Source organism: Triticum aestivum, chromosome 3D (assembly GCF_018294505.1).
Source record: "Triticum aestivum cultivar Chinese Spring chromosome 3D, IWGSC CS RefSeq v2.1, whole genome shotgun sequence".
Lineage (NCBI taxonomy): Eukaryota > Viridiplantae > Streptophyta > Magnoliopsida > Poales > Poaceae > Triticum > Triticum aestivum.
This window is the reverse complement of record NC_057802.1, coordinates 593,751,662-593,777,492: the sequence shown is the minus strand read 5'-3', so window position 1 is coordinate 593,777,492 and position 25,831 is coordinate 593,751,662. Positions and strand designations below refer to the sequence as shown.

At 42.9% G+C, this 25,831-nt stretch overlaps 1 protein-coding gene across 1 annotated transcript; it reads left to right on the top strand.

Moving 5' to 3' along the window:
- Positions 1–500: 500 nt before the first annotated feature.
- Positions 501–2,921, top strand: LOC123080778 ((DL)-glycerol-3-phosphatase 2; the record flags this gene model as incomplete). Its single annotated transcript, XM_044503725.1, is given in 6 exon segments — positions 501–563; positions 705–929; positions 1,964–2,024; positions 2,133–2,280; positions 2,387–2,463; positions 2,547–2,921. Coding segments are annotated over 6 exon segments (698 nt in total), but the record flags the coding sequence as incomplete, so codon positions are not given.
- Positions 2,922–25,831: the final 22,910 nt, after the last annotated feature.

Sequence of the window (25,831 nt, the reverse complement as noted above, 5' to 3'; positions counted from 1 at the left end):
CTGGCAGGCCGGCCTATTAGCACGGCGGCATGACATGAGACAAGCTTGGCCTGGCACGAGCTAATCGGACCGTGCCAGGCACGCGACACACCGTGATCCGTGCTTGGGCCACTAGTTTGAGCACGCGGACCAGCGCGGCATGTATTTTTTTTTATTTTTTTGATTGTGCATATTTTTTTTGATCATGTGGTCACATTTATTTACTATGCCTCCGTGGGCCGTGCTTTGTCTGGCATAATTAGCACGGGACGGGCCATGGTGGCCCGTCTGGCCAGGTCTGTTTCATCATTCTGTTCGTTTGCATCGAGTTAGGCCAGGTGCTGATTTGGCCCGGCCCATAATGTTCCAAGCTGCACGAGCTCACCTCGGAGGAGCAATCATACGGTCGGCTGGACGAGCTCAGCAGCCGCGCGAGATCCGCACGCCGAAATCCCCCAGATCTCTCTCCCTCTCTCGCGCGGCAATGGCATCGGTGGACGCCGGCGAGGGGCAGGCGGCGCCGGCGCCGGCGCCCAGGGCCACCGTTTCGCACGTCATCTTCGACATGGACGGCCTCCTCCTCGGTACCCGCTCCCCACTTCCCCTTCCATCGCCAACCTCGATTCTTGGCATCCGGGCTGGTTCCTGGGCTGTCGGTAGCTTCTTGGATTTGGTATCTCCTTGCGCGTAGCTGATGGTGTCTGGTTTGGTGCGGACGGGCGCAGACACGGAGGGGTTCTACACGGAGGTGCAGGAGAAGATCCTCGCGAGGTACGGCAAGGTGTTCGACTGGTCCCTCAAGGCCAAGATGATGGGCAAGAAGGCCATGGAGTCGGCGCGCATCTTCGTCGACGAGTGCGGCCTCGCCGGCCTGCTCACCCCGGAGCAGTTCCTGGAGGAGCGCGAGGGCATGCTGCAGGAGCTCTTCCCCTCCTGCGCCGTCCTGCCCGGTTTGTTTCTCCCCATCCAATGGTACTCTTTGTTTTGTTTATCTGTATAAGTGATGTGTCAAGCTTAGGCACTCGTCAGTTGAGTGGGCAACTGAATTGCGGATTTAGCTTAACAAGACTGCTTAACTACAGGAGCATTATTATGTCTTTGATAGTTCATTCACTTGGTTGATAATCTGTGAGACGGAAGAAGAGAAGGAATGGAATTTGAGCTGTAGAAGATCTTTTAAGTTGATGTAATTAGCTTTCCTATATGTAATTGCTTCGGTTGCTTTTGTGACTTGCTACAATCTCCATTATACTAGTTTAATGTCACATGACTGCATAATAAGGAACTGAAAGTATTAAGGGAATACCTTGGCAACTCATTTCCAGTGAACCTCTGCTTTCAGTTTTCACCACACGATGTACTAATATATGCTGCCCAAGACAATATGCCACCTTGTGCTGGTGTTACTCGGGCCATGTTCTTATGTTTTACTCCCTCCGTACTACAAAGTTGAGACACTTATTTTGGGACGGAGGGTGTATAATTGTACACTATCAGACCAATGTATTGCCTCTGTTACAGTTTCAGTTTTGAAAATTGATGGAACTTAAGAGAGTTAATTCTGGTTGTCCTTTGTTTCATGAAAATGTTGGTAGCATTGAGATCTATCTTCAGTTGATATAATCTCAAGTCGAACTTAATATAAATCAGATGTAATCACCGATTGAACATATGAAGGAATCTCTATACTGGAATGAATATTTTTTTCTGAGAGAACGCAAAGTTTGCGCTTCGATGCATTTATTTAGTTACAATAGTACAAGCCCAAGATTAGGCTGAAGCAACCGATCACTCAAGACAAGACAAGATTCGCCATTTGAACATCATTTATTTCCCTACTCAGTGCTATATTAAATGTATCATGTGCTTGTCTTTCTTGTTTATTTGAACTGTTTTTGGCACATAAATGACTTAGAGTAGCATGCTGGTTAAATATATGTATATGACATTGCTTATGATGGATAATGAATCATTTGTCTTGCAGGGGTAGTACGCTTGATTCATCATCTCCATGCAAACAAAGTACCTATCTGTGTTGCGACAGGGTAATTTCTCTAAACTAACATTTGGCCTTGATTTTGTGAACTGCACTTTTCTTCGTTGCTCTTTGTTCTTGACTAAGTTAGAATCATTTCCTATGTGGTGTCTTTCAGATCCCATAAACGTCATTTTGCACTAAAGACACAGAACCATCAAGAATTATTTGCGTTGATGCATCATGTTGTCATGGGGGATGATCCAGAGGTGAAGGCCGGCAAGCCATCTCCTGATATTTTCCTTGCTGCCATGAGAAGGTTTGAGGTATGAGAATTATTGTTTTAGAATGTTTGCAACTGCTATGTCCTTTAGAACATTGTGTGAACTCTTTTCCTTTCAGCTGATGCAATTGCCTTGTATTTCTTTTCAGGGTAATGTAGAACCCAGTAATTGCTTGGTCTTTGAAGATGCGCCATCAGGTGTAGGAGCAGCTAAGAATGCTGGCATGTAAGTGACAACTGCATCTGTGCAAACAACTGTGCCTTTGGCTACTGAGATATGAAGTGCAAACTATGTTTTTTCCTTTGCAGGTACGCGGTGATGGTTCCAGATCCGAGGCTGGATATTTCATATCACAAGGAAGCTGACCAAGTCCTCAGTTCCCTATTGGATTTCAAACCCACTGAGTGGGGCTTGCCACCTTTTAAAGAGTAGTGAAAATTTACTGGGGCTGGGAGGCTCAAGTGAGTAACAGAAAAATTGCTGGGTGATTTGCTTACGCAAATGCTGGAATTGTGGTTAGGGTTAGTGGTAACCTTAGAACATTCTTGCTGTGTCTGATTTGGCGATAGCAAGCTACTGCATACTTCAATAAAGATTCCCCATCAAATTTGATGTGTGTCTAAACTATTTGTTGAATCTTTGGTTTGTGTTTCATTTTATGATACTTCTAGCAGTAATATATACCTTAGTTATTCGAAGGCCACCTATTTCGTATTTGCTTACTGTTAGCTAGGGGGATATAAGTAAACTTTCTGTGTTGTCCATGTCTGAAACTCGAACTTCAAACTGAACAAAACATTGTTAGCCGGTATTTAGCAGACCTGAAACGTTACAGCGTAAATGTGTGATGCCACATAATTTCTGGATAAACTACCCTAGTTCTTTGGAATACTTGTTAAAGTTCAACCAATAAGGTCAATATTATGCAGCATGTGCCCTGCTATTTCATTGGAATGGAAACATCAAGGAAAAATGACATCTAGGAACAAGGAAAGGAGAAATAAACATCATTTGGCACAGCAGCTAGAATCAATATTATCACATTGTAATAGGTTTATTGCCAAAATTGTCCTCATATTATGCATAAAGAACTCACAAGAACATATAATACATCGACACAAAAACCTCTCCAACCTCACAAAGAAAGGAAAGAAGAACAGGGAAAGCTTGAACCTTCTAAAACATTACTCCCTCCGTTCCAAAATAGATGACACAACTTTGTACTAAAGTTGTGTCATCTATTTTGGAACGGAGGGAGTAGATCTTAGTCCTGTCGCATTTATCTTTCACTAATATACACTTCTTTAATCTTCTGATGAATGAACAATACGGCCCATGAATCTTATGTGTCTTGGGGATCACCTTTTGCCACACATCCCTCAAATATCTACCTTCTGTCTGGAGGTTCTTCATAAAGGCCTCGGCCTTTGAATTGATCCGATTTTGCTGTTTCTGCATCCAAAAAGAAAATTGATCGACCCAGCTCAGCTCCAGAACATTTTTTGCGCGAACCGCTCCTGATATCATGTGTACAATTTATACATCAGACAATTCCGGACAGCACCAAACCTGCAAGAAACCAGGGAAGGGTGCAAGACCTGTTCCTGAGCCAGTCATGACAATCGCCACTGAAAGATCGGCAGAAAGTCTCAAGTTTGATTGCCTCATAAAAATTGGAGTCCAACCAATGAGGGTTCTGAAAATTTATTGTGATGGTAGAGCAGTCTCGGATTAATGTGCTTACATTTGAGGGATTATTTTGATCTCAGTGGTTTGAATTTTACTTTACTTGGACATGATATCCGCTAAACTCAAGCCTTAGTAAGCAAGTTTTAGGTTCAGGTAAGCTTATGTAACGAGGCTTACTTTCTAGAAGGCCCGGAGTTGCAGCTCTATGGAAAGTCCAGAAGCTCCGGGGCGCGGAATCTCCGGGCTACCGCTGACCGGCCTTTGGGTTGTCCAAAAGTGAACTCCAAATTTGTACTCCCTCCGTCCCAACTCGTGTAAAAAATGTTCTTATATTTTGGGACAGAGGGAGTAGCTCTTTGGAAGGTAACCTCATAGCTTGGGACAACGGACTTGTCAGGGTTTGTCCCGGTTGCATATATGGAAAAGGCGTTATGTCCAGGTCCAGTTGACACTGAGGTCAACTCCACCGCGCGACCTCAAACGGACGTTTGTTTTGCCCGGATTCTGTCTTTGGGTAGGGCAATGAGGTCGTGTCCGGGCCGTTTTTGGGATGCGCTGGCCGTGCCCCCAACGCACGGACGCATCCCGGCCGCATCTGTCCGCGTACTATTTTTCTTTGCAAGCCCTTAACTTTTTTTCATCATTCATTTTTGGTATATGGGAATACATCACCAAATTTTGACTAGAAAAGCAAGACCAAAGAAAACAAGAACCACAAGAATACATTTTAGAAGATATCCAACTTTCATAACTGCTCTTATAAGTTGGATTAGTGCCTTCTCGATGCATTCATTGTTTATCTGCGGAGGAGGCTCGATCTTGCATGCTTCTTTCTTCTTCGAGTCTAAAGAAGTAGAGATTGCTTCCTCGCATCTAGTCTCGTGTCTAGTCTCTAATCTAGCAACAAGTGCACTTGTCTCATCTACAGCCTCTATGCTAGCTAAAAGTGCACGAACATCTACTAAATTGCGCTTTATCAATATATCGATGTACTCTTCTTCCCAATACCAAAACTTGCATCCATGCTACACAATAAAATTTGAAGTTAGCACAACTAGTCAAATCTAGAGCACAAACCAAAACTAAAAAGAGCACATACCCCATCGTTTAAGCACTTGATGAACACCCATCCGGGATGTTGCTGAAGGAAATATGCCCTAGAGGCAATAATAAAGTTATTATTTATTTCCTCATATCATGATAAATGTTTATTATTCATGCTAGAATTGTATTAACCGGAAACATAATACATGTGTGAATACATAGACAAACATAGTGTCATTAGTATGCCTCTACTTGACTAGCTCGTTAATCAAAGATGGTTAAGTTTCCTAACCATAGACATAAGTTGTCATTTGATTAACGAGATTACATCATTAGGAGAATGATGTGATTGACTTGACCCATTCCGTTAGCTTAGCACTTGATCGTTTAGTTTACTGCTATTGCTTTCTTCATGACTTATACATGTTCCTATGACTATGAGATTATGCAACTCCCGATTACCGGAGGAACACTTTGTGTGCTACCAAACGTCACAACGTAACTGGGTGATTATAAAGGTGCTCTACAAGTGTCTCCGATGGTACTTGTTGAGTTGGCATAGATCGAGATTAGGATTTGTCACTCCGATTGTCGGAGAGGTATCTCTGGGCCCTCTCGGTAATGCACATCACAATAAGCCTTGCAAGCAATGTGACTAATGAGTTAATTACAAGATGATGCATTACGTAACGAGTAAAGAGACTTGCCGGTAACGAGATTGAGCTAGGTATTGAGATACCGACGATCGAATCTCGGGCAAGTAACATATCGATGACAAAGGGAACAACGTATGTTGTTATGCGGTTTGACCGATAAAGCTCTTCGTAGAATATGTGGGAACCAATATGAGCATCCAGGTTTCGCTATTGGTTATTGACCGGAGATGTGTCTCGGTCATGTCTACATAGTTCTCGAACCCGTAGGGTCCGCACGCTTAAAGTTCGGTGATGATCGGCATTATGAGTTTTTGTGTTTTGATGTACCGAAGGTAGTTCGGAGTCCTGGATATGATCACGGACATGACGAGGAGACTCGAAATGGTCGAGACGTAAAGATCGATATATTGGACGACTATATTCGGACACCGGAAATGTTCCGGGTGGTTTCGGAGAAAACCGGAGTGCCGGAGGGTTACCGGAACCCCCCCGGGAGAAATAGTGGGCCTTATGGGCCTTAGTGGAGAGAGAGGGCTGGCCTAGGGCAGGCCGCGCGCCCCTCCCCCTCTGGTCCGAATTGGACTAGGAGAGGGGGGGCGGCACCCCCCTTTCCTTCTCCCTCTCCCCCTTCCTTTCCCCCTCCTAGTAGGAGTAGGAAAGAGGGGAGTCCTACTCCTACTAGGAGGAGGACTCCTCCTGGCGCGCCTACAGGAGCCGGCCGGCCTCCCCCTTGCTCCTTTATATACGGGGCAGGGCGCACCTCTAGACACACAAGTTGATCTGTTGATCTCTCCCAGCCGTGTGCGGTGCCCCCCTCCACCATAATCCACCTCGATCATATCGTAGCGGTGCTTAAGCGAAGCCCTGCGTCGGTAGCATCATCATCACCGTCATCACGCCGTCGTGCTGACGAAACTCTCCGGCGAAGCTTTGCTGGATCGAAGCTCGCGAGACGTCATCGAGTTGAACGTGTGCTGAACTCGGAGGTACCGTGCGTTCGGTACTTGGATCGGTCGGATCGTGAAGACGTACGACTACATCAATCGCGTTGTGCTAACGCTTCCGCTTTCGGTCTACGAGGGTACGTGGACACACTCTCCCCTCTCGTTGCTATGCATCACCATGATCCTATGTGTGCGTAGGAATTTTTTTGAAATTACTATGTTCCCCAACAGTGGCATCCGAGCCAGGTTTATGCGTAGATGTTATATGCACGAGTAGAACACAAGTGAGCTGTGGGCGATACAAGTCATACTGCTTACCAGCATGTCATACTTTGGTTCGGCGGTATTGTTGGATGAAGCGGCCCGGACCGACATTACGCGTACGCTTACGCGAGACTGGTTCTACCGACGTGCTTTGCACACAGGTGGCTCGCGGGTGTCAGTTTCTCCAACTTTAGTTGAACCGAGTGTGACTACGCCCGGTCCTTGAGAAGGTTAAAACAGCACTAACTTAACGAAATATCGTTGTGGTTTTGATGCGTAGGTAAGAACGGTTCTTGCTCAGCCCGTAGCATCCACGTAAAACTTGCAACAACAAAGTAGAGGACGTCTAACTTGTTTCTGCAGGGCATGTTGCTGATGTGATATGGTCAAGGCATGATGCTATATTTTATTGTATGAGATGATCATGTTTTGTAACGGAGTTATCGGCAACTGGCAGAAGCCATATGGTTGTCGCTTATTGTATGCAATGCAATCACCCTGTAATTGCTTTACTTTATCACTAAGTGGTAGCGATAGTCGTAGAAGCAATAGTTGGCGAGACGACAACGATGCTACGATGGAGATCAAGGTGTCGCGCCGGTGACGATGGTGATCATGACAGTGCTTTGGAGATGGAGATCAAAGGCACAAGATGATGATGGCCATATCATATCACTTATATTGATTGCATGTGCTGTTTATCCTTTATGCATCTTATTCCGCTTTGTTTGACGGTAGCATTATAAGATGATCTCTCACTAAATTTCAAGGTACAAGTGTTCTCCCTGAGTATGCACCGTTGCCAAAGTTCGTCGTGCCGAGACACCACGTGATGATCGGGTGTGATAAGCTCTACGTTCACATACAACGGGTGCAAGCCAGTTTTGCACACGCAGAAATACTCGGGTTAAACTTGACGAGCCTAGCATATGCAGATATGGCCTCGGAACACTGAGACCGAAAGGTCGAGCGTGAACCATATAGTAGATATGATCAACATAGTGATGTTCACCATTGAAAACTACTCCATCTCACGTGATGATCGGTTATGGTTTAGTTGATTTGGATCACGTGATCACTTAGATGATTAGAGGGATGTCTATCTAAGTGGGAGTTCTTAAGTAATATGATTAATTGAACTTTAATTTATCATGAACTTAGTCCTGGTAGTATTAGCATATCTATGTTGTAGATCAATAGCTCGCGTTTAGCTCCCCTGTTTTATTTTTGATATGTTCCTAGAGAAAACTAAGTTGAAAGATGTTTGTAGCAATGATGCGGATTGGATCCATAATCTGAGGATTATCCTCATTGCTGCACAGAAGAATTATGTCCTTGATGCACCGCTAGGTGATAGACCAATTGCAGGACCAGATGCAGACGTTATGAACGTTTGCAAGCTCGATATGATGACTACTTGATAGTTTAGTGCACCATGCTTTACGGCTTAGAATCGGGGCTTCAAAGACGTTTTGAACGCCATGGAGCATATGAGATGTTCCAAGAGTTGAAATTGGTATTTCAGACTCATGCCCATGTCGAAAGGTATGAGACCTTTGACAAGCACTTTGCCTACAAGATGGAGGAGAATTGCTCAGCTAGTGAGCATGTGCTCAGAATGTCTGAGTACTACAATCACTTGAATCAAGTGGGAGTTAATCTTCCAGATAAGATAGTGATTGACAGAGTTCTCTAGTCACTATCACCAAGTTACTAGAACTTCGTGATGAACTATAATATGCAAGGGATAACGGAAACAATTCCCAAGCTCTTCGTGATGCTGAAATCGACGAAGGTAGAAATCAAGAAAAGCATCAAGTATGATGGTTGACAAGACCACTAGTTTCAAGAAAGGGCAAAGTGAAGAAGGGGAACTTCAAGAAGAACGGCAAGCAAGTTGCTGTTCAAGTAAAGAAGCCCAAGTCTGGACCTAAGCCTGAGACTAAGTGCTTCTACTGCAAAGGGACTGGTTACTGGAAGCAGAACTGCCCCAAGTATTTGGCGGATAAGAAGGATGGCAAAGTGAACAAAGGTATATTTGATATACATGTTATTGATGTGTACTTTACTAGTGTTTATAGCAACCCCTCAGTATTTGATACTAGTTCAGTTGCTAAGATTAGTAACTCGAATCGGGAGTTACAGAATGAACAGAGACTAGTTAAGGGTGAAGTGACGATGTGTGTTGGAAGTGGTTCCAAGATTGATATGATCATCATCGCACACTCCCTATACTTTCGGGTTTAGTGTCGAACCTAAATAAAATGTTATTTGGTGTTTGCGTTAAGCATGAATATGATTTGATCATGTTTATTGCAATACAGTTATTCATTTAAAGTCAAAGAATAATTGTTGTTCTGTTTACATGAATAAAACCTTCAATGGTCATACACCCAAGGTGAATGGTTTATTGAATCTTGATCGTAGTGATACACATATTCATAATATTGAAGACAAAAGATGCAAAGTTAATAATGATAGTGCAACTTATTTGTGGCACTGCCGTTTAGGTCATATTGGTGTAAAGCGCATGAAGCAACTCCATGCTGATGGAATTTTGGAATCACTTGATTATGAATCACTTGATGCTTGCGAACCATGCCTTATGGGCAAGATGACTAAGACTCCGTTCTCCGGAACAATGGAGCGAGCAACTGACTTATTGGAAATAATACATACTGATGTATGCGATCCGATGAGTGTTGAGGCTCGCGGCAGGTATCATTATTTTCTGACCTTCACAGATGATTTGAGTAGATATGGGTATATCTACTTGATGAAACATAAGTCTGAAACATTTGAAAAGTTCATATAATTTCAGAGTAAAGTGGAAAATCATCGTAACAAGAAAATAAAGTTTCTACGATCTGATCATGGAGGAGAATATTTGAGTTACGAGTTTGGTCTTCATTTGAAACAATGCGGAATAGTTTTGCAACTCACGCCACCTGGAACACCACAGTGTAATGGTGTATTCGAACATCACAACTGTACTTTATAAGATATGGTGCAATCTATGATGTCTCTTACCGATTTACCACTATCGTTTTGGGGCTATGCATTAGAGACAACTGCATTCACGTTAAATAGGGCACCATATAAATCCGTTGAGACGACACAATATGAACTGTGGTTTGGCAAGAAACCAAAGTTGTCGTTCCTTCAAGTTTAGGGTTGCGATGCTTATGTGAAAAAGTTTCATCCTGATAAGCTCAAACCCAAAACCGGAGAAATGTGTCTTCATAGGATACCCAAAGGAGACAGTTGGGTACACCTTCTATCACAGATCCAAAGGCAAAACATTTGTTGCTAAGAATGAATCCTTTCTAGAGAAGGAGTTTCTCTCGAAAGAAGTGAGTGGGAGGAAAGTAGAACTTGATGAGGTAACTGTACCTGCTCCCTTATTGGAAAGTAGTTCATCACAGAAATTTGTTGTTGTGACTCCTACACCAATTAGTGAGGAAGCTAATGATGATGATCATGTAACTTCAGATCAAGTTACTACCGAACCTCGTAGGTCAACCATAGTGAGATCCGCACCACAGTGGTACGGTAATCCTGTTCTGGAGGTCATGTTACTTGACCATGACGAACCTACGAACTATGAGGAGGCGATGATGAGCCCAGATTCCGCAAAATGGCTTGAGGCCATGAAATCTGAGATGGGATCCATGTATGAGAACAAAGTGTGGACTTTGGTTGACTTGCCCGATGATCGGCAAGCCACAGAAAATAAATGGATCTTCAAGAGGAAGACGGACGCTGATAGGAGTGTTACTATCTACAAAGCTAGACTTGTCGAAAATGGTTTTGACAAAGTTCAAGGTGTTGTCTACGATGAGATTTTCTCACTCGTAGCGATGCTTAAGTCTGTCCGAATCATGTTAGCAAATTGCCACATTTTATGAAATCTGGCAAATGGATGTCAAAACTACATTCCTTAATGGATTTCTTAAAAAAGAGTTGTATATGATGCAACCAGAAGGTTTTGTCGATCCTAAAGGAGCTAACAAAATGTGCAAGCTCCAGCGATCCATCTATGGACTGGTGCAAGCATCTCGGAGTTGGAATATACAATTTGATGAGTTGATCAAAGCATATAGTTTTATACAGACTTGCGGTAAAGCCTGTATTTACAAGAAAGTGAGTGGGAGCACTACAACATTTCTGATAAATATATGTGAATGACATATTGTTGATCGGAAATAATGTAGAATTTTCTGGAAAGCATAAAGGAGTATTTGAAAGGAGTTTTTCAAAGAAAGACCTCGGTGAAGCTGCTTACATATTGAGCATCAAGATCTATAGAGATAGATCAAGACGCTTGATAAGTTTTTTCAATGAGTACATACCTTGACAAGATTTTGAAGTAGTTCAAAGTGGAACAGTCAAAGAAAGAGTTATTTCCTGTGTTACAAGGTGTAAATTGAGTAAGACTCAAATCCCGACCACGGCAGAAGATAGAAAGAGAATGAAAGTCATTCCCTATGCCTCAGCCATAGGTTCTATAAAGTATGCCATGCTGTGTACCAGATCTATTGTATACCCTACACTGAGTTTGACAAGGGAGTACAATAGTGATCTAGGAGTAGATCACTGAACAGCGGTCAAAATTATCCTTAGTGGAATAAGGATACGTTTCTCGATTATGGAGGTGACAAAAGGTTCGTCGTAAAGGGTTACGTCGATGCAAGTTTTGACACTGATCTGGATGACTCTAAGTCTCGATCTAGATACATATTGAAAGTGGGAGCTTTTAGCTAGAGTAGCTCCATGCAGAGCATTGTAGACATAGAAATTTGCAAAATACTTACGGATCTGAATGTGACAGACCCGTTGACTAAAATTATCTCACAAGCAAAACATGATCACACCTTAGTACTCTTTGGGTGCTAATCACATAGCGATGTGAACTAGATTACTGACTCTAGTAAACCCTTTGGGTGTTGGTCACATGTCGATGTGAACTATGGGTGTTAACCACATAAAGATGTGAACTATTGATGTTAAATCACATGGCGATGTGAACTAGATTATTGACTCTAGTGCAAGTGGGAGACTGAAGGAAATATGTCCTAGAGGCAATAATAAAGTTATTATTTATTTCCTCATATCATGATAAATGATTCTTATTCATGCTAGAATTGTATTAACAGGAAACATAATACATGTGTGAATACATAGACAAACAGAGTGTCACTAGTATGCCTCTACTTGACTAGGTCGTTAATCAAAGATGGTTAAGTTTCCTAACCATAGACATGAGTTGTCATTTGATTAACGAGATCACATCATTAGGAGAATGATGTGATTGACTTGACCCATTCCGTTAGCTTAGCACTTGATCGTTTAGTTTACTGCTATTGCTTTCTTCATGAGTTATACATGTTCCTATGACTATGAGATTATGCAACTCCCGATTACCGGAGGAACACTTTGTGTGCTACCAAACGTCACAACGTAACTGGGTGATTATAAAGGTGCTCTACAAGTGTCTCCGATGGTACTTGTTGAGTTGGCATAGATCGAGATTAGGATTTGTCACTCCGATTGTCGGAGAGTTAATTACAGGATGATGCATTACGTAACGAGTAAAGAGACTTGCCGGTAACGAGATTGAGCTAGGTATTGAGATACCGACGATCGAATCTCGGGCAAGTAACATACCGATGACAAAGGGAACAACGTATGTTGTTATGCGGTTTGATCGATAAAGATCTTCGTAGAATATGTGGGAACCAATATGAGCATCCATGTTTCACTATTGGTTATTGACCGGAGATGTGTCTCGGTCATGTCTACATAGTTCTCGAACCCGTAGGGTCCGCATGCTTAAAGTTCGATGACGATCGGTATTATGAGTTTTTGTGTTTTGATGTACCGAAGGTAGTTCGGAGTCCCAGATATGATCACAAACATGACGAGGAGTCTCGAAATGGTCGAGACGTAAAGATCGATATATTGGACGACTATATTCCGACACCGGAAGTGTTCCGGGTGGTTCCGGAGAAAACCGGAGTGCCGGAGGGTTACCGGAACCCCCCCGGGAGAAATAGTGGGCCTTATGGGCCTTAGTGGAGAGAGAGAGGGCTGGCCTAAGGCAGGCCGCGCGCCCCTCCCCCTCTGGTCCGAATTGGACTAGGAGAGGGGGGGCTTTCCTTCTCCCTCTCCCCCTTCCTTTCCCCCTCCTAGTAGGAGTAGGAAAGAGGGGAGTCCTACTCCTACTAGGAGGAGGACTCCTCCTCCTGGCGCGCCTACAGGGGCCGGCCAGCCTCCCCCCTTGCTCCTTTATATACGGGGGCAGGGGGCACCTCTAGACACACAAGTTGATCTGTTGATCTCTCCCAGCCGTGTGCGGTGCCGCCTCCATCATAATCCACCTCGATCATATCGTAGCGGTGCTTAAGCGAAACCCTGCGTCGGTAGCATCATCATCACCGTCATCACGCCGCATGCTGACGAAACTCTCCGGCGAAGCTTTGCTGGATCGAAGCTCGCGGGACGTCATCGAGTTGAACGTGTGCTGAACTCGGAGGTGCCGTGCGTTCGGTACTTGGATCGGTCGGATCGTGAAGACGTACGACTACATCAACCGCTTTGTGCTAACGCTTCTGCTTTCGGTCTACGAGGGTACGTGGACACACTCTCCCCTCTCGTTGCTATGCATCACCATGGTCCTATGTGTGCGTAGGAATTTTTTTGAAATTACTACGTTCCCCAACAGTTCCGGCGTTGTAGAAACGCGGCGCACGACCTTCTTTGGGCAGTGGTCACACTTAATGAGTGGCAACGGTGCGCCGATGAGCTTTTGGGCTAGCACCGAGCCCGACCGACCGCCATTCGTGTATCTGCCGGCGGACCACTGACGGTGCAGATCCGAGCGGCTAGAGGAGGAGCCACTGCCTGCATGTGGCCTTGCGGCCCTGCCAGGGCCTTCCGGCCCGGTGCCCGGCCAGTCCATGGCGCGGTGTGGCATCCCACAGCCGAGCAAGCTCAAGACCGACCGGATCCGCCCCAAATCCGGCCGGCGGGTACGCAAATCAGGTGGCCGTGATTGGGTAGCTCGGGGGCGCCAAGGGGAAGGGCCTGGGCAAGCGCGCGTCCGAGCTGCACGGCTGCAATGGCAGCGGCGACGACGAGGGGAAGAGTGGGGAAGAGTGGAGAAGAGTGGAGGGGGTGCGGCCGGAGGGAGGGAGGGGGGCGGATAGGAAAAGGCGTCCCTATGCCATCGACGGGGGGGGGGGGGGGGGGGGCAGGGGAGGACACGCGCAGACGGCCCGCGCGTCCGCGTGCTGTCCGTTTCACCCCAAAAGCGGCGCAAACTTGGGCCGAGTATGAGTCGAAAGCGGACAAAAAACGGACAAAAGTCCGTTTGCGCCCGCGCGCTTGGCGGTCTGGTTCATCCGTTTTACCCCAAACGGACGCGCGCAGACAGGATGGGGTCGCGTGGTGGAGTCGGAGGATGCTTAGATTGTTGAGCTTTATTTCTGATAATGATCATTCAGATGCTGAAATTGAAGAAGATTATGTTGATCGTTGGAAAAACATTTTCTCTGGTGGTAGAAAAAAGGTAAGTGGCTCACTAGCTATTGGCTTTGTGAAGCACACTGTTTCCATTGGTGGCATTAAAAAGCCTAGGAAAAATCTTCATATTTTTCCTTCTTGAATTATTATTGTTAGAAATGATAGGTTTGCCCCGGAATGTAAGAGAACTGGGCAGGATATTAAAAAATATATTTGTTAGGGATTTAATTCTGGAAAGGAAGTTGGATTTCATTGGTTTACAAGAAACAATTAAAGCTGATCTCACTAAAAATGAACTACACAATTTTTTGTGGTGGAAAGAATTTTGTATGGAATTGGTCACCTCCTAGAGGTAGATCTGAAGGTATTTTGGTGGCGTTAAAGATGACTTGCTGGATGTGGTACAAGTGGAGATTGGAGTTTACTTTGTTAGCATGTTGGTGTTTCGATAAAATTGCTAAATCTCGTTGGAACTTGATTGATGTATATGGAGATGCTCAAATTGATGGCAAAGTTGCCTTTTTAGCATAACTATCAAGGGTATATCATGATAATCCCTTACCATGTTTGGTGGGTGGAGATTCAGTCTTATTAGGAATAACTCTGGAAAAAAACCAAATGAGATTGACCATTGGAATTTTGTCTCTAATGATATTATTGAACATGCCGGATTGAGAGAGGTACCCTTAAATGGTAGAATGACTCCACATTTGTGGTAATACATCTATTCTTTAACTTTCAGGCAAAATGATCCCACATATTTTCAGCCCCTAACAATATTCAACATTACAAGTAGACCGGTGCAGCAACACATGCCATCTATTGAAATGAAAAGCTGGGTGCCAAATGAGCCTCTACATTACTTCTGCATGAGCCTAACTTGCACACAAGGGAAAAAAAGGAAAGGGTAGAGAAAATAATTATGTAAAACTAAAAACCGTCCTTTATTCCCTTTTTATGAGGCCTCAGCTCTATTTTTTTGCGATAGAAAGAGAGTTTTATTCCATATGCATAGGGTTACAATCGAGAGGCACCAACTCCTCAATACAAGGTGGGCTCCTCCCCAGCCATACAACAGTAGTAGACTATGTACGACTATACAATGCCACCCGATGTGCTACCCTATTTTGCTCACGCTTGATTTTTGATGGAACAAACTCTCGAGCCTCCATATGAAGCCCAATCTCTGCTACCAAATGCCCATCAGCAGACCTGGATAAGCTGTCCCCGTTCATTGCAGCTAGTGCCATGGATGAGTCTGACTGAACAACAATTGGCAGGGAACAATGCTGCAAGGCCAAGGCCATACCCTGCATTATTGCATGTAGTTCCGCCTCCAACGCGTCGTTACAGTTGAAAATGCACCTGTACGCCGCGAAGATCACACTTCCATCATGACGCCGTAGTATCATACCCACCACCGCCGATCCGTCCTCTTGCATGAAAGCCCCATCCACTGATAGAGCAGCTCGGTCCGTCGGCGACCGCGGCCAGTGAAGAGGGGTTCGAGGATTAGGGACCTCGACGGTTTCTTCCCGGACCATTGGCATTTTCCCTTTAAGAATTTCTTCTATGGAGAATCTGCAACATAGGTTCAAGGAATTCATATAGCTTTGGAGGTAGTCCGACATTGCCGTTACTGGAGGCGCCTCCTTTCCATGTGTTAGGTCCGACCGTAAAGACCAGATCCTCCATATCAACATAATCGTGCAATCCCGCATGTGATCATCGCAGTTTGCTAGGACGTTTAAGAGCCACTCCTTCCCTGTATCATGAAGAACCTCTTGGCTCGGGAGTCACCAAACTGTTCTCATCTGAGCCCATATCATCCTCGCATGCTCGCAGGAAACAAGAGCATGAAAGCTAGTCTCCTTCTCTTGGCCGCACACCGGACAACCATCTCTAGTAGAAATGTGCTTGTATTTCTTGCACTCATTTGTAGCGAGAGCCCTTGAGACAGCCTTCCACGCCATAATTCTCATCTTCAGAGGTACTTGAGAGCTCCAGATCCGCTGCCAAATGGGCCTCCGACCTAAAGAGTTGCTACTTGACGAGCTGAGTCACATTGAGTACTGGACATCCGTAGCTAGGTGATATGCGCTATGGACAGTGAATTGTCCAGACCGCTCCGGAGATCAAGCGGCGAAATCCTGCCCATTCCTTGAAGATGTGCGAATCTTCAAAATCTCCCTAACATCCATGTCCCAAAAATGCTCCCGAAGCTGTTCTACATTCCATGCACCATGCTCATTCAAAAAATCAGCCACCCACTTGTAACGACAATTCCTCTTAGGAGTGACCGGCCTGAAATTGTGTCCACGAGGGATCCAAGCATCCCTCCAAGTCTTTATCATTATGTCATTGCCAACGCGCCATATTATGCCTTTCTTCACAAGCTCAAGTCCATGAATAATGCCTTTCCACACCGCCGAACTGTTTGAAGAAAAAACAGTGTCCAGCAAATTTCCCCTTGGGTAATATTTAGCCTTCAATAACCTCGCACATAAGCCATCTGGGCTATCCAGTAGGCTCCAGGCCTGCTTGGCAAGCAAAGCCTGATTTAAAGCCCTCATGTCTCGGAATCCCATGCCCCCCATGGCCTTGGGTAACATCATCCTCTCCCAGCTTAGCCATGCCATCTTCCTCTTGCCATTTTCCACCCCCACCAATATTGCCTCATCATCTTGGTCAGATCATCACACACTGAGGCAGGTGGTTTGAACACACTCATAACATAGGTGGGTATCGCATGTGCCACGACTTTAATAAGAATCTCTTTATTTCCAACCGAAACGTATTGTTCACTCCAATCAATAAGTCTTTTCCCCAGTCTATCTTGCAACGTCTCAAATTGCCCCTTATGGACTCTTCCCTCAGGAACCGGTAGGCCAAGGTATTTTGGTTCAAACACCTACTGTGCTACCTCCAATATATTCTTGATCTTGTCCGCAAATGACCCTTCGCAATTGTCAGAAAAGAGGATGGAACACTTCTCGGGGTTTATGAGTTGACCCGTCGCCGAGGAATAAGTGTTCAACAAGCCTTTAACAACATTCGCTTGCTGGCCTGAAGCTTCAAAAAATAGCATGGTATCATCTGCAAATAGGAGGTGAGAAATCTCTGGTGCACCCCGACAAATGCTCACCCTGTTCAAGCTTCCCTCATTCACTGACTTAGACAGGAGAGCAGATAAAGCATTGATGACCCACAAGTATAGGGGATCTATCGTAGTCCTTTCGATAAGTAAGAGTGTCGAACCCAACGAGGAGCAGAAGGAAATGATAAGCGGTTTTCAGCAAGGTATTCTCTGCAAGTACTGAAATAAGTGGTAACAGGTAGTTTTGTGATAGGATAATTTCTAACGAGCAACAAATAACGAAAGTAAATAAAGTGCAGCAAGGTGGCCCAATCCTTTTTGTAGCAAAGGACAAGCCTGGACAAGCTCTTATATAGAGAAAAGCGCTCCCGAGGACACATGGGAATTATCGTCAAGCTAATTTTCATCACGTTCATATGATTCGCGTTCGGTACTTTGATAATTTGATATGTGGGTGGACCGGTGCTTGGGTGTTGTTCTTACTTGAACAAGCATCCCACTTATGATTAACCTCTATTGCAAGCATCCGCAACTACAACAAAAGTATTAAGGTAAACCTAACCATAGCATGAAACATATATATGGATCCAAATCAGCCCCTTACGAAGCAACACATAAACTAGGGTTTAAGCTTCTGTCACTCTAGCAACCCATCATCTACTTATTACTTCCCAATGCCTTCCTCTAGGCCCAAATAATGGTGAAGTGTTATGTAGTCGACGTTCACATAACACCACTAGAGGTTAGACAACATACATCTCATCAAAATATCGAACGAATACCAAATTCACATGACTACTAATAGCGAGACTTCTCCCATGTCCTCAGGAACAAACGCAACTACTCACAAAGCATATTCATGTTCATGATCAGAGGGGTATTAATATGCATATAAGATCTGAACATATGATCTTCCACCAAATAAACCAACTAGCATCAACTACAAGGAGTAATCAACACTACTAGCAACCTACTAGTACCAATCCCGGACATGGAGACAAGAATTGGATACAAGAGATGAACTAGGGTTTTGAGAGGAGATGGTGCTGGTGAAGATGTTGATGGAGATTGCCCTCTCCCGATGAGAGGAGCGTTGGTGATGACGATGGCGATGATTTCCCCCTTCCGGAGGGAAGTGTCCCCGGTAGAACAGCTCTGCCGGAGCCCTAGATTGGTTCCGCCAAGGTTCCGCCTCGTGGCGGCGGAGTCTCGTCCCGAAAGGTTGCTTATGACTTTTCTTCGGACGAAAGACTTCATATAGCAGAAGATGGGCACCAGAGGGCCAACAGGGGGCCCACGAGGTAGGGGGGCGCGCCCAGGGGGGTAGGGCGCACCCCCCACCCTCGTGGCCAGGTGGAGGCCCCCCTGACGTGGATTCTTCTTCCAGTATTTTTTATTGTTTCCAAAAATAACTTTCGTGGAGTTTCAGGACTTTTGGAGTTGTGCAGAATAGGTCTCTAATATTTGCTCCTTTTCCAGCCCAGAATTCCAGCTGTCGGCATTCTCCCTCCGTATGTAAACCTTGTAAAATAAGAGAGAGTAGGCATAAGTATTGTGACATAATGTGTAATAACAGCCCATAATGCAATAAATATCGATATAAAAGCATGATGCAAAATGGACGTATCAACTCCCCCAAGCTTAGACCTCGCTTGTCCTCAAGCGGAAGCCGATAACGATAAATATGTCCACATGTTTAGAGGTAGAGGTGTCAATAAAATAAAATACGGACATGAGGGCATCATGATTTTTTTCATAACAGCAACATATATGGATATTGTCATATGATTTCTTATGCTCAAGTAATAATCTACTCACAATGCAAAAGTATGAATCAAAAACTTTATTGAGAACTAACAAACTATAATCTCAGTCATTGAAGCAATTGCAATTTATCATAACATCAGAAAGAGTCTATGTCAGAGCTTTCTAGCAAGTCCACATACTCAACTATCATTTAGTCTTTCATAATTGCTAACACTCACGCAATACTTGTGGTTATAGAGTTTTAATCGGACACAGAGAAAGATAGGGGCTTATAATTTCGCCTCCCAACCTTTTACCTCCAGGGTAATGTCAACAATAATAGTTCATGCTAACATATCCAATTAGATATATCTATCCGGATCTTTCCAACACCCTGTGCTTGCCAAAGGATAAAATAAAAAGGGAAAGGTGAAGATCACCATGACTCTTGCATAAGGTAGAAGATAATAGTAACAGATAGGCCCTTCGCAGAGGGAAGCAGAGGTTGCCATGCGCTTTCAAGGTTGGATGCACAAAAGCTTAATGCGAAAGAACGTCACTTTATATTGCCACTTGTGATATGAAACTTTATTATGCAGTATGTCGCTTTTATTTCTTCCACATCACAAGATCGTATAAAGCTTATTTCCTCCACACCAATCAATCATACATTTTTAGAGAGCAATTTTTATTGCTTGCACTGATGACAACTTACTTGAAGGATCTTACTCAATCCATAGGTAGATATGGTGGACTCTCATGGCAAAACTGGTTTAAGGGTTTTGGGAAGCACAAGTAGTATCTCTACTTGGTGCAAAGAATTTGGCTAGCATGAGGGGGAAAGGCAAGCTCAACATGTTGGATGATCCATGACAATATACTTTATCTCAGATATAAGAAAACATAACCCATTACGTTGTCTTCCTTGTCCAACATCAACTCTTTAGCATGTCATATTTTAATGAGTGCTCCCAATCATAAAAGATGTCCAAGATAGTATATTTATATGTGAAACCTCTCTTTCTTTATTACTTCCTATTAATTGCAACGATGACCAAGGCTATGTTTGCCAACTCCCAACAACTTTTAATCATCATACTGTTTCTATGTGAAGTCATTACTCTCAATAAGATCAATATGAACTCTTTGTTTCTTTTTATTCTTCTCTCTTTTCTTTTATTCACTCAAGATCATAGCAAGATAATCAAGCCCTTGACTCAACACTAATCTTTATTATAAGCTCACGGACTCGATTACATAGAGAGATCATAAAGCAAAAATCAAAACTAGATCATACCAAAACTTTATTCTACTAGATCAAGATACTACTAATAGGATCGAACTAAGAAAAACAGTAAAGATAGGAGATGTGGTTGGTGATACGATACCGGGGCATCTCCCCCAAGCTTGGCAGTTGCCAAGGGGAGTGCCCATACCCATGTGATTATATCTCCTTCTTTGTTGGTGAAGAAGGTGGCGGTGTTGGTTTAGTTGATGGCGTAGGCTTCTCCCTTAATTTGCGCTTGAGGATAGAGTTTTGATCCCTCAAGTCATCAATCTCCTGCTCCAGGGTTAATATCTTTTTGCATAGGTCCTGCTTATTTTCCTGCAAGAGACGAAAAGGGATAAACTCGATCTTTAGTTTCTTTGCCCTATCAGGGAGGCTTGACTTTTTGAACTCCACATGCATGTCCCCAGGTTGAGGTAATGGGACTTCATCTTCATCTGAGCTCGTCTCCTCCTTCCCCTGGGGTTCATAGTCCTCTTCTTCCTCAGTAGTCCAACCACAATGCTCCACATCTCCATAGACCTTAGGATCTGCAAGGTAATCATCCACATAGCTTTCTCCTTCCGAATCCTGGGACGACATGTTGCTCTAATCTGCAGCAGGATAGCTCGAAACAAGAACAGAGGATATTTGCGTGATACAGGAGTCAAAACCTTCAGGAGAATATATAATGAATTTTTACCGACCAAAATACGTATTGTGCAAGAAAACGGAGTCCGGAGAGCACACGAGGTGCCCACGAGGTAGGGGGGCGCGCCCAGTAGGGTAGGGCGCGCCCTCCTACCTCGTGGGCACCTCGTGTCCTTCCCGAACTGCTTCTTATTTTTCTGTTTTTCTAAATATTCCAAAACGGAAAAATATTGCCTTCAAAACTGTTTTGGAGTCGGTTTACTTACCGTACCACATACCTATTCCTTTTCGGAGTCTGAAACATTCCGGAAAGTGTCCCTTATGTATTCCTCCAGGGTTACGGTTTCAATAACATTGGTTTCAACATTTATAGGATTACCTGAGATATAATGTTTGATTCTTTGACTGTTTACCACCTTCGGATTTGTGCCTTTGAAGTTATTGATTTTTATGGCACCAGAATGATAGACCTCCTCGATAATGTAAGGGCCTTCCCATTTAGAGAGAAGTTTTCCTGCAAAAAATCTTAAACGAGAGTTGTATAGCAATACATAATCACCTACATTAAACTCACGCTTTTGTATCATTTTATCATGCCATCTTTTAACCTTTTCTTTAAACAACTTGGCATTTTCATAAGCTTGGGTTCTCCATTCATCAAGTGAGCTAATATCAAATAACCTCTTCTCACCGGCAAGTTTGAAATCATAGTTGAGCTCTTTAATAGCCCAATATGCCTTATGTTCTAGTTCGAGAGGTAAGTGACATGCTTTTCCATAAACCATTTTATACGGAGACATACCCATAGGATTTTTATATGCAGTTCTATAGGCCCATAATGCATCATCAAGTTTCTTGGACCAATTCTTTCTAGATCTATTAACAGTCTTTTGCAAAATTAATTTGAGCTCTCTGTTACTCAATTCTACTTGACCACTAGACTATGGGTGATAAGGAGATGCAATTCTATGATTAACATCATATTTAGCAAGCATTTTATGGAAAGCACCATGAATAAAATGTGAACCACCATCAGTCATCGAATATCTAGGGACTCCAAACCTCGGAAAAATAACTTCTTTAAGCATCTTAATAGAAGTGTTATGATCAACACTACTAGTTGGAATAGCTTCTACCCACTTAGTAACGTAATCAACAGCAACTAAAATATGCGTATAACCATTAGAGGCAGGAAAAAGTCCCATATAATCAAAGCCCCAAACATCAAATGGTTCAATAACGAGTGAATAATTCATAGGCATTTCTTGACGTCTACTAATATTGCCAATTCTTTGGCATTCATCACAAGATAGGACAAACTTACGGGCATCTTTGAAGAGAGTAGGCCAATAAAAACCGGATTGCAATACCTTATGTGCAGTTCTATCTCCAGCGTGGTGTCCTCCATAAGCCTCGGAGTGACACTTGCGTAGGATTTGTTCCTGTTCATGCTCAGGTACACAACGTCTAATAACACCATCTACTCCTTCTTTATAAAGATGTGGGTCATCCCAAAAGTAATGTCTCAAATGATAGAAAAACTTTTTCTTTTGCTGGTATGTGAAACTAGCTGGTATAAATTTAGCAACGATATAATTAGCATAATCAGCATACCACGGAGTACTACGAGAAGCATTTACGACATTTAATTGTTCACTAGGAAAGCTATCATCAATAGATAGTGGGTCATCAAGAACATGTTCTAACCTACACAAGTTGTCTGCAACGGGGTTCTCAGCTCCCTTTCTATCAACAATATGCAAATCAAATTCTTGTAGCAAGAGAACCCATCTAATAAGTTTAGGTTTAGCATCTTCCTTTTCCATAAGATATTTAATAGCAGCATGATCCGTGTGAATAGTTACTTTAGAATCAACAATATAAGGCCTGAACTTATCACAAGCAAATACGACTGCTAAGAATTCTTCTTCAGTAGTAGCATAATTTCTCTGAGCATTGTCTAGAGTTTTACTAGCATATTGAATAACATTTAATTTCTTATCAACTCTTTGCCCTAGAACAACACCTACAGCATAATCACTAGCATCACACATAATTTCAAAAGGTAAATTCCAATCAGGTGGCTGAACAATAGGTGCAGAGATCAATGCTTTCTTAAGTATTTCAAATGCTTCTACACAATCATCATCAAAGACAAATGGTATATCTTTTTGTAATAAATTAGTCAGAGGCCGAGAGATTTTTGAGAAGTCCTTAATGAACCTCCTATAAAATCCGGCGTGACCAAGGAAACTTCTTATACCTTTGATGTCCTTGGGACATGGCATCTTTTCAATAGCATCAACCTTGGCTTTATCAACTTCAATACCTCTTTCAGAAACTTTATGCCCCAAGACAATACCTTCATTAACCATAAAGTGGCACTTTTCCCAATTCAAGACAAGATTAGTTTCTTCACATCTCTGCAAAACTCGATCAAGGTTCTCAAGCAATCATCAAAAGAGGATCCATAGACGGAGAAACCGTCCATGAAAACCTCACAAATCTTTTCACAAAAGTCAGAGAATATAGCCATCATGCATCTTTGAAAGGTAGCAGGTGCATTACATATACCAAAAGGCATACGTCTATAAGCAAAAGTACCAAAAGGATAAGTAAAAGTAGTCTTTGATTGATCATTGGCTGACACAGGTATTTGAGAGAAACCAGAATAACCATCTAGAAAGCAAAAATGTCTATGTTTGCATAATATTTCTAGCATTTGATCGATAAAAGGTAAGGGGTAATGATCCTTTTTAGTAGCCTTATTTAATTTGCGGGAATCAATTACCATACTATAACCTATAATAATTCTTTGCGGAATCAATTCATCTTTATCATTAGGAACGACGGTAATACCTCCTTTCTTAGGGACACAATGGACAGGACTTACCCACTGACTATCAGCAACGGGATAAATTATACCTGCCTCCAAGAGCTTCAGTATTTCCTTTCTTACCACTTCTTTCATTTTAGGATTCAGCCGTCGTTGATGATCACGAACTGGTTTGGCATCTTCTTCCAAATTTATTTTATGTTGACATAGAGTGGGACTAATGCCCTTAAGATCATCAAGAGTATATCCAATAGCAGCACGGTGCTTCCTCATAGTTTTCAATAATCTCTCTTCTTCATGCTCTGAAAGGTTAGCACTAATAATAACATGATATATCTTTTTCTCATCAAGATAAGCATATTTAAGAGTATCAGGTAACGGTTTAAGCTCAAACACGGGATCACCCTTGGGTGGAGGAGGATCCCCTAGGATTTCAACAGGCAAATTGTGTTTCAGAATAGGTTCCTGTTTAAAGAATACTAAATCTATTTCCCTTCTTTCATTCATAAACATATCATTTTCATGGTCTAGCAGATATTGTTCTAAAGGATCACTAGGAGGTACGGCAATAGAAGCAAGACCAATAATTTCATCCTTACTAGGCAATTCTTCTTCACGGTGTTGTCTAGTAAATTTAGAGAAATTAAACTCATGGGACATATCACCCAAACCAATAGTAACTACATTCTTTTCGCAGTCTATCCTAGCATTAACAGTATTCAAGAAGGGTCTACCAAATATAATGGGACAAAAGCTATCTTGTGGGGAACCAAGAACAAGAAAATCAGCAGGATATTTAGTTTTCCCACACAAGACTTCAACATCCCTAACAATTCCCATTGGTGAAATAGTATCTCTATTGGCAAGTTTAATTGTGACATCAATATCTTCTATCTCAGTAGGTGCAATATCATGCATAATTTCTTTGTATAAGTCGTAAGGTATTGCACTAACACTAGCACCCATATCACACAAGCCATGATAACAATGATCTCCTATTTTAACAGAAATAACAGGCACGCCTACCACAGGTCTATGTTTATCTTTAGCACAAGGTTTGGCAATTCTAGCAGTTTCACCGTAGAAATAAATAACATGCCCATCAATATTATCAGCCAAGAGATCTTTAACGATGGCAATATTAGGTTCAACTTTAACTTGCTCAGGAGATGTATAAGTTCTAATATTGCTTTTACGCACCACAGTTGAAGCTTTAGCATGATCCTTTATCCTAACAGGGAAAGGTGGTTTCTCGACATAAGAAGTAGGAATAACAGGATCATTATAAGTGACAGTCTTTTCTTCAACTTTAGTAGGTGCAGCTACTTTTACCTCTATGGGATGATGATATTTAAACCACTTCTCCTTGGGGAGATCAACATAAGCAGCAAAAGATTCACAGAAAGAGGCTACTATCTCAGAGTCAAGTCCATATTTAGTGCTAAACTTACAGAAAATATCGGTATCCATAAAAGATTTAACACAATCAAACTTAGGTGTCATACCTGACTCCTTACCTTCGTCGAGATCCCAATCTTCAGAGTTGCGTTTAATTCTATCCAATAAATTCCATTTGAATTCAATAGTCTTCATCATAAAAGAGCCAGCACAAGAAGTATCGAGCATGGTGCGATTGTTATCAGAAAGCCGAGCATAAATACTTTGAATAATTATTTCTCTTGGGAGCTCATGATTGGGGCATGAATATAACATTGATTTAAGCCTCCCCCAAGCTTGAGTGATGCTTTCTCCTTCGCGAGGCCAAAAATTATATATATAATTGCGATCACGATGAACAAGATGCATAGGATAAAATTTCTGATGAAATTCCAATTTCAATCGTTTATAGTTCCATGATCCCGTATCATCACATAG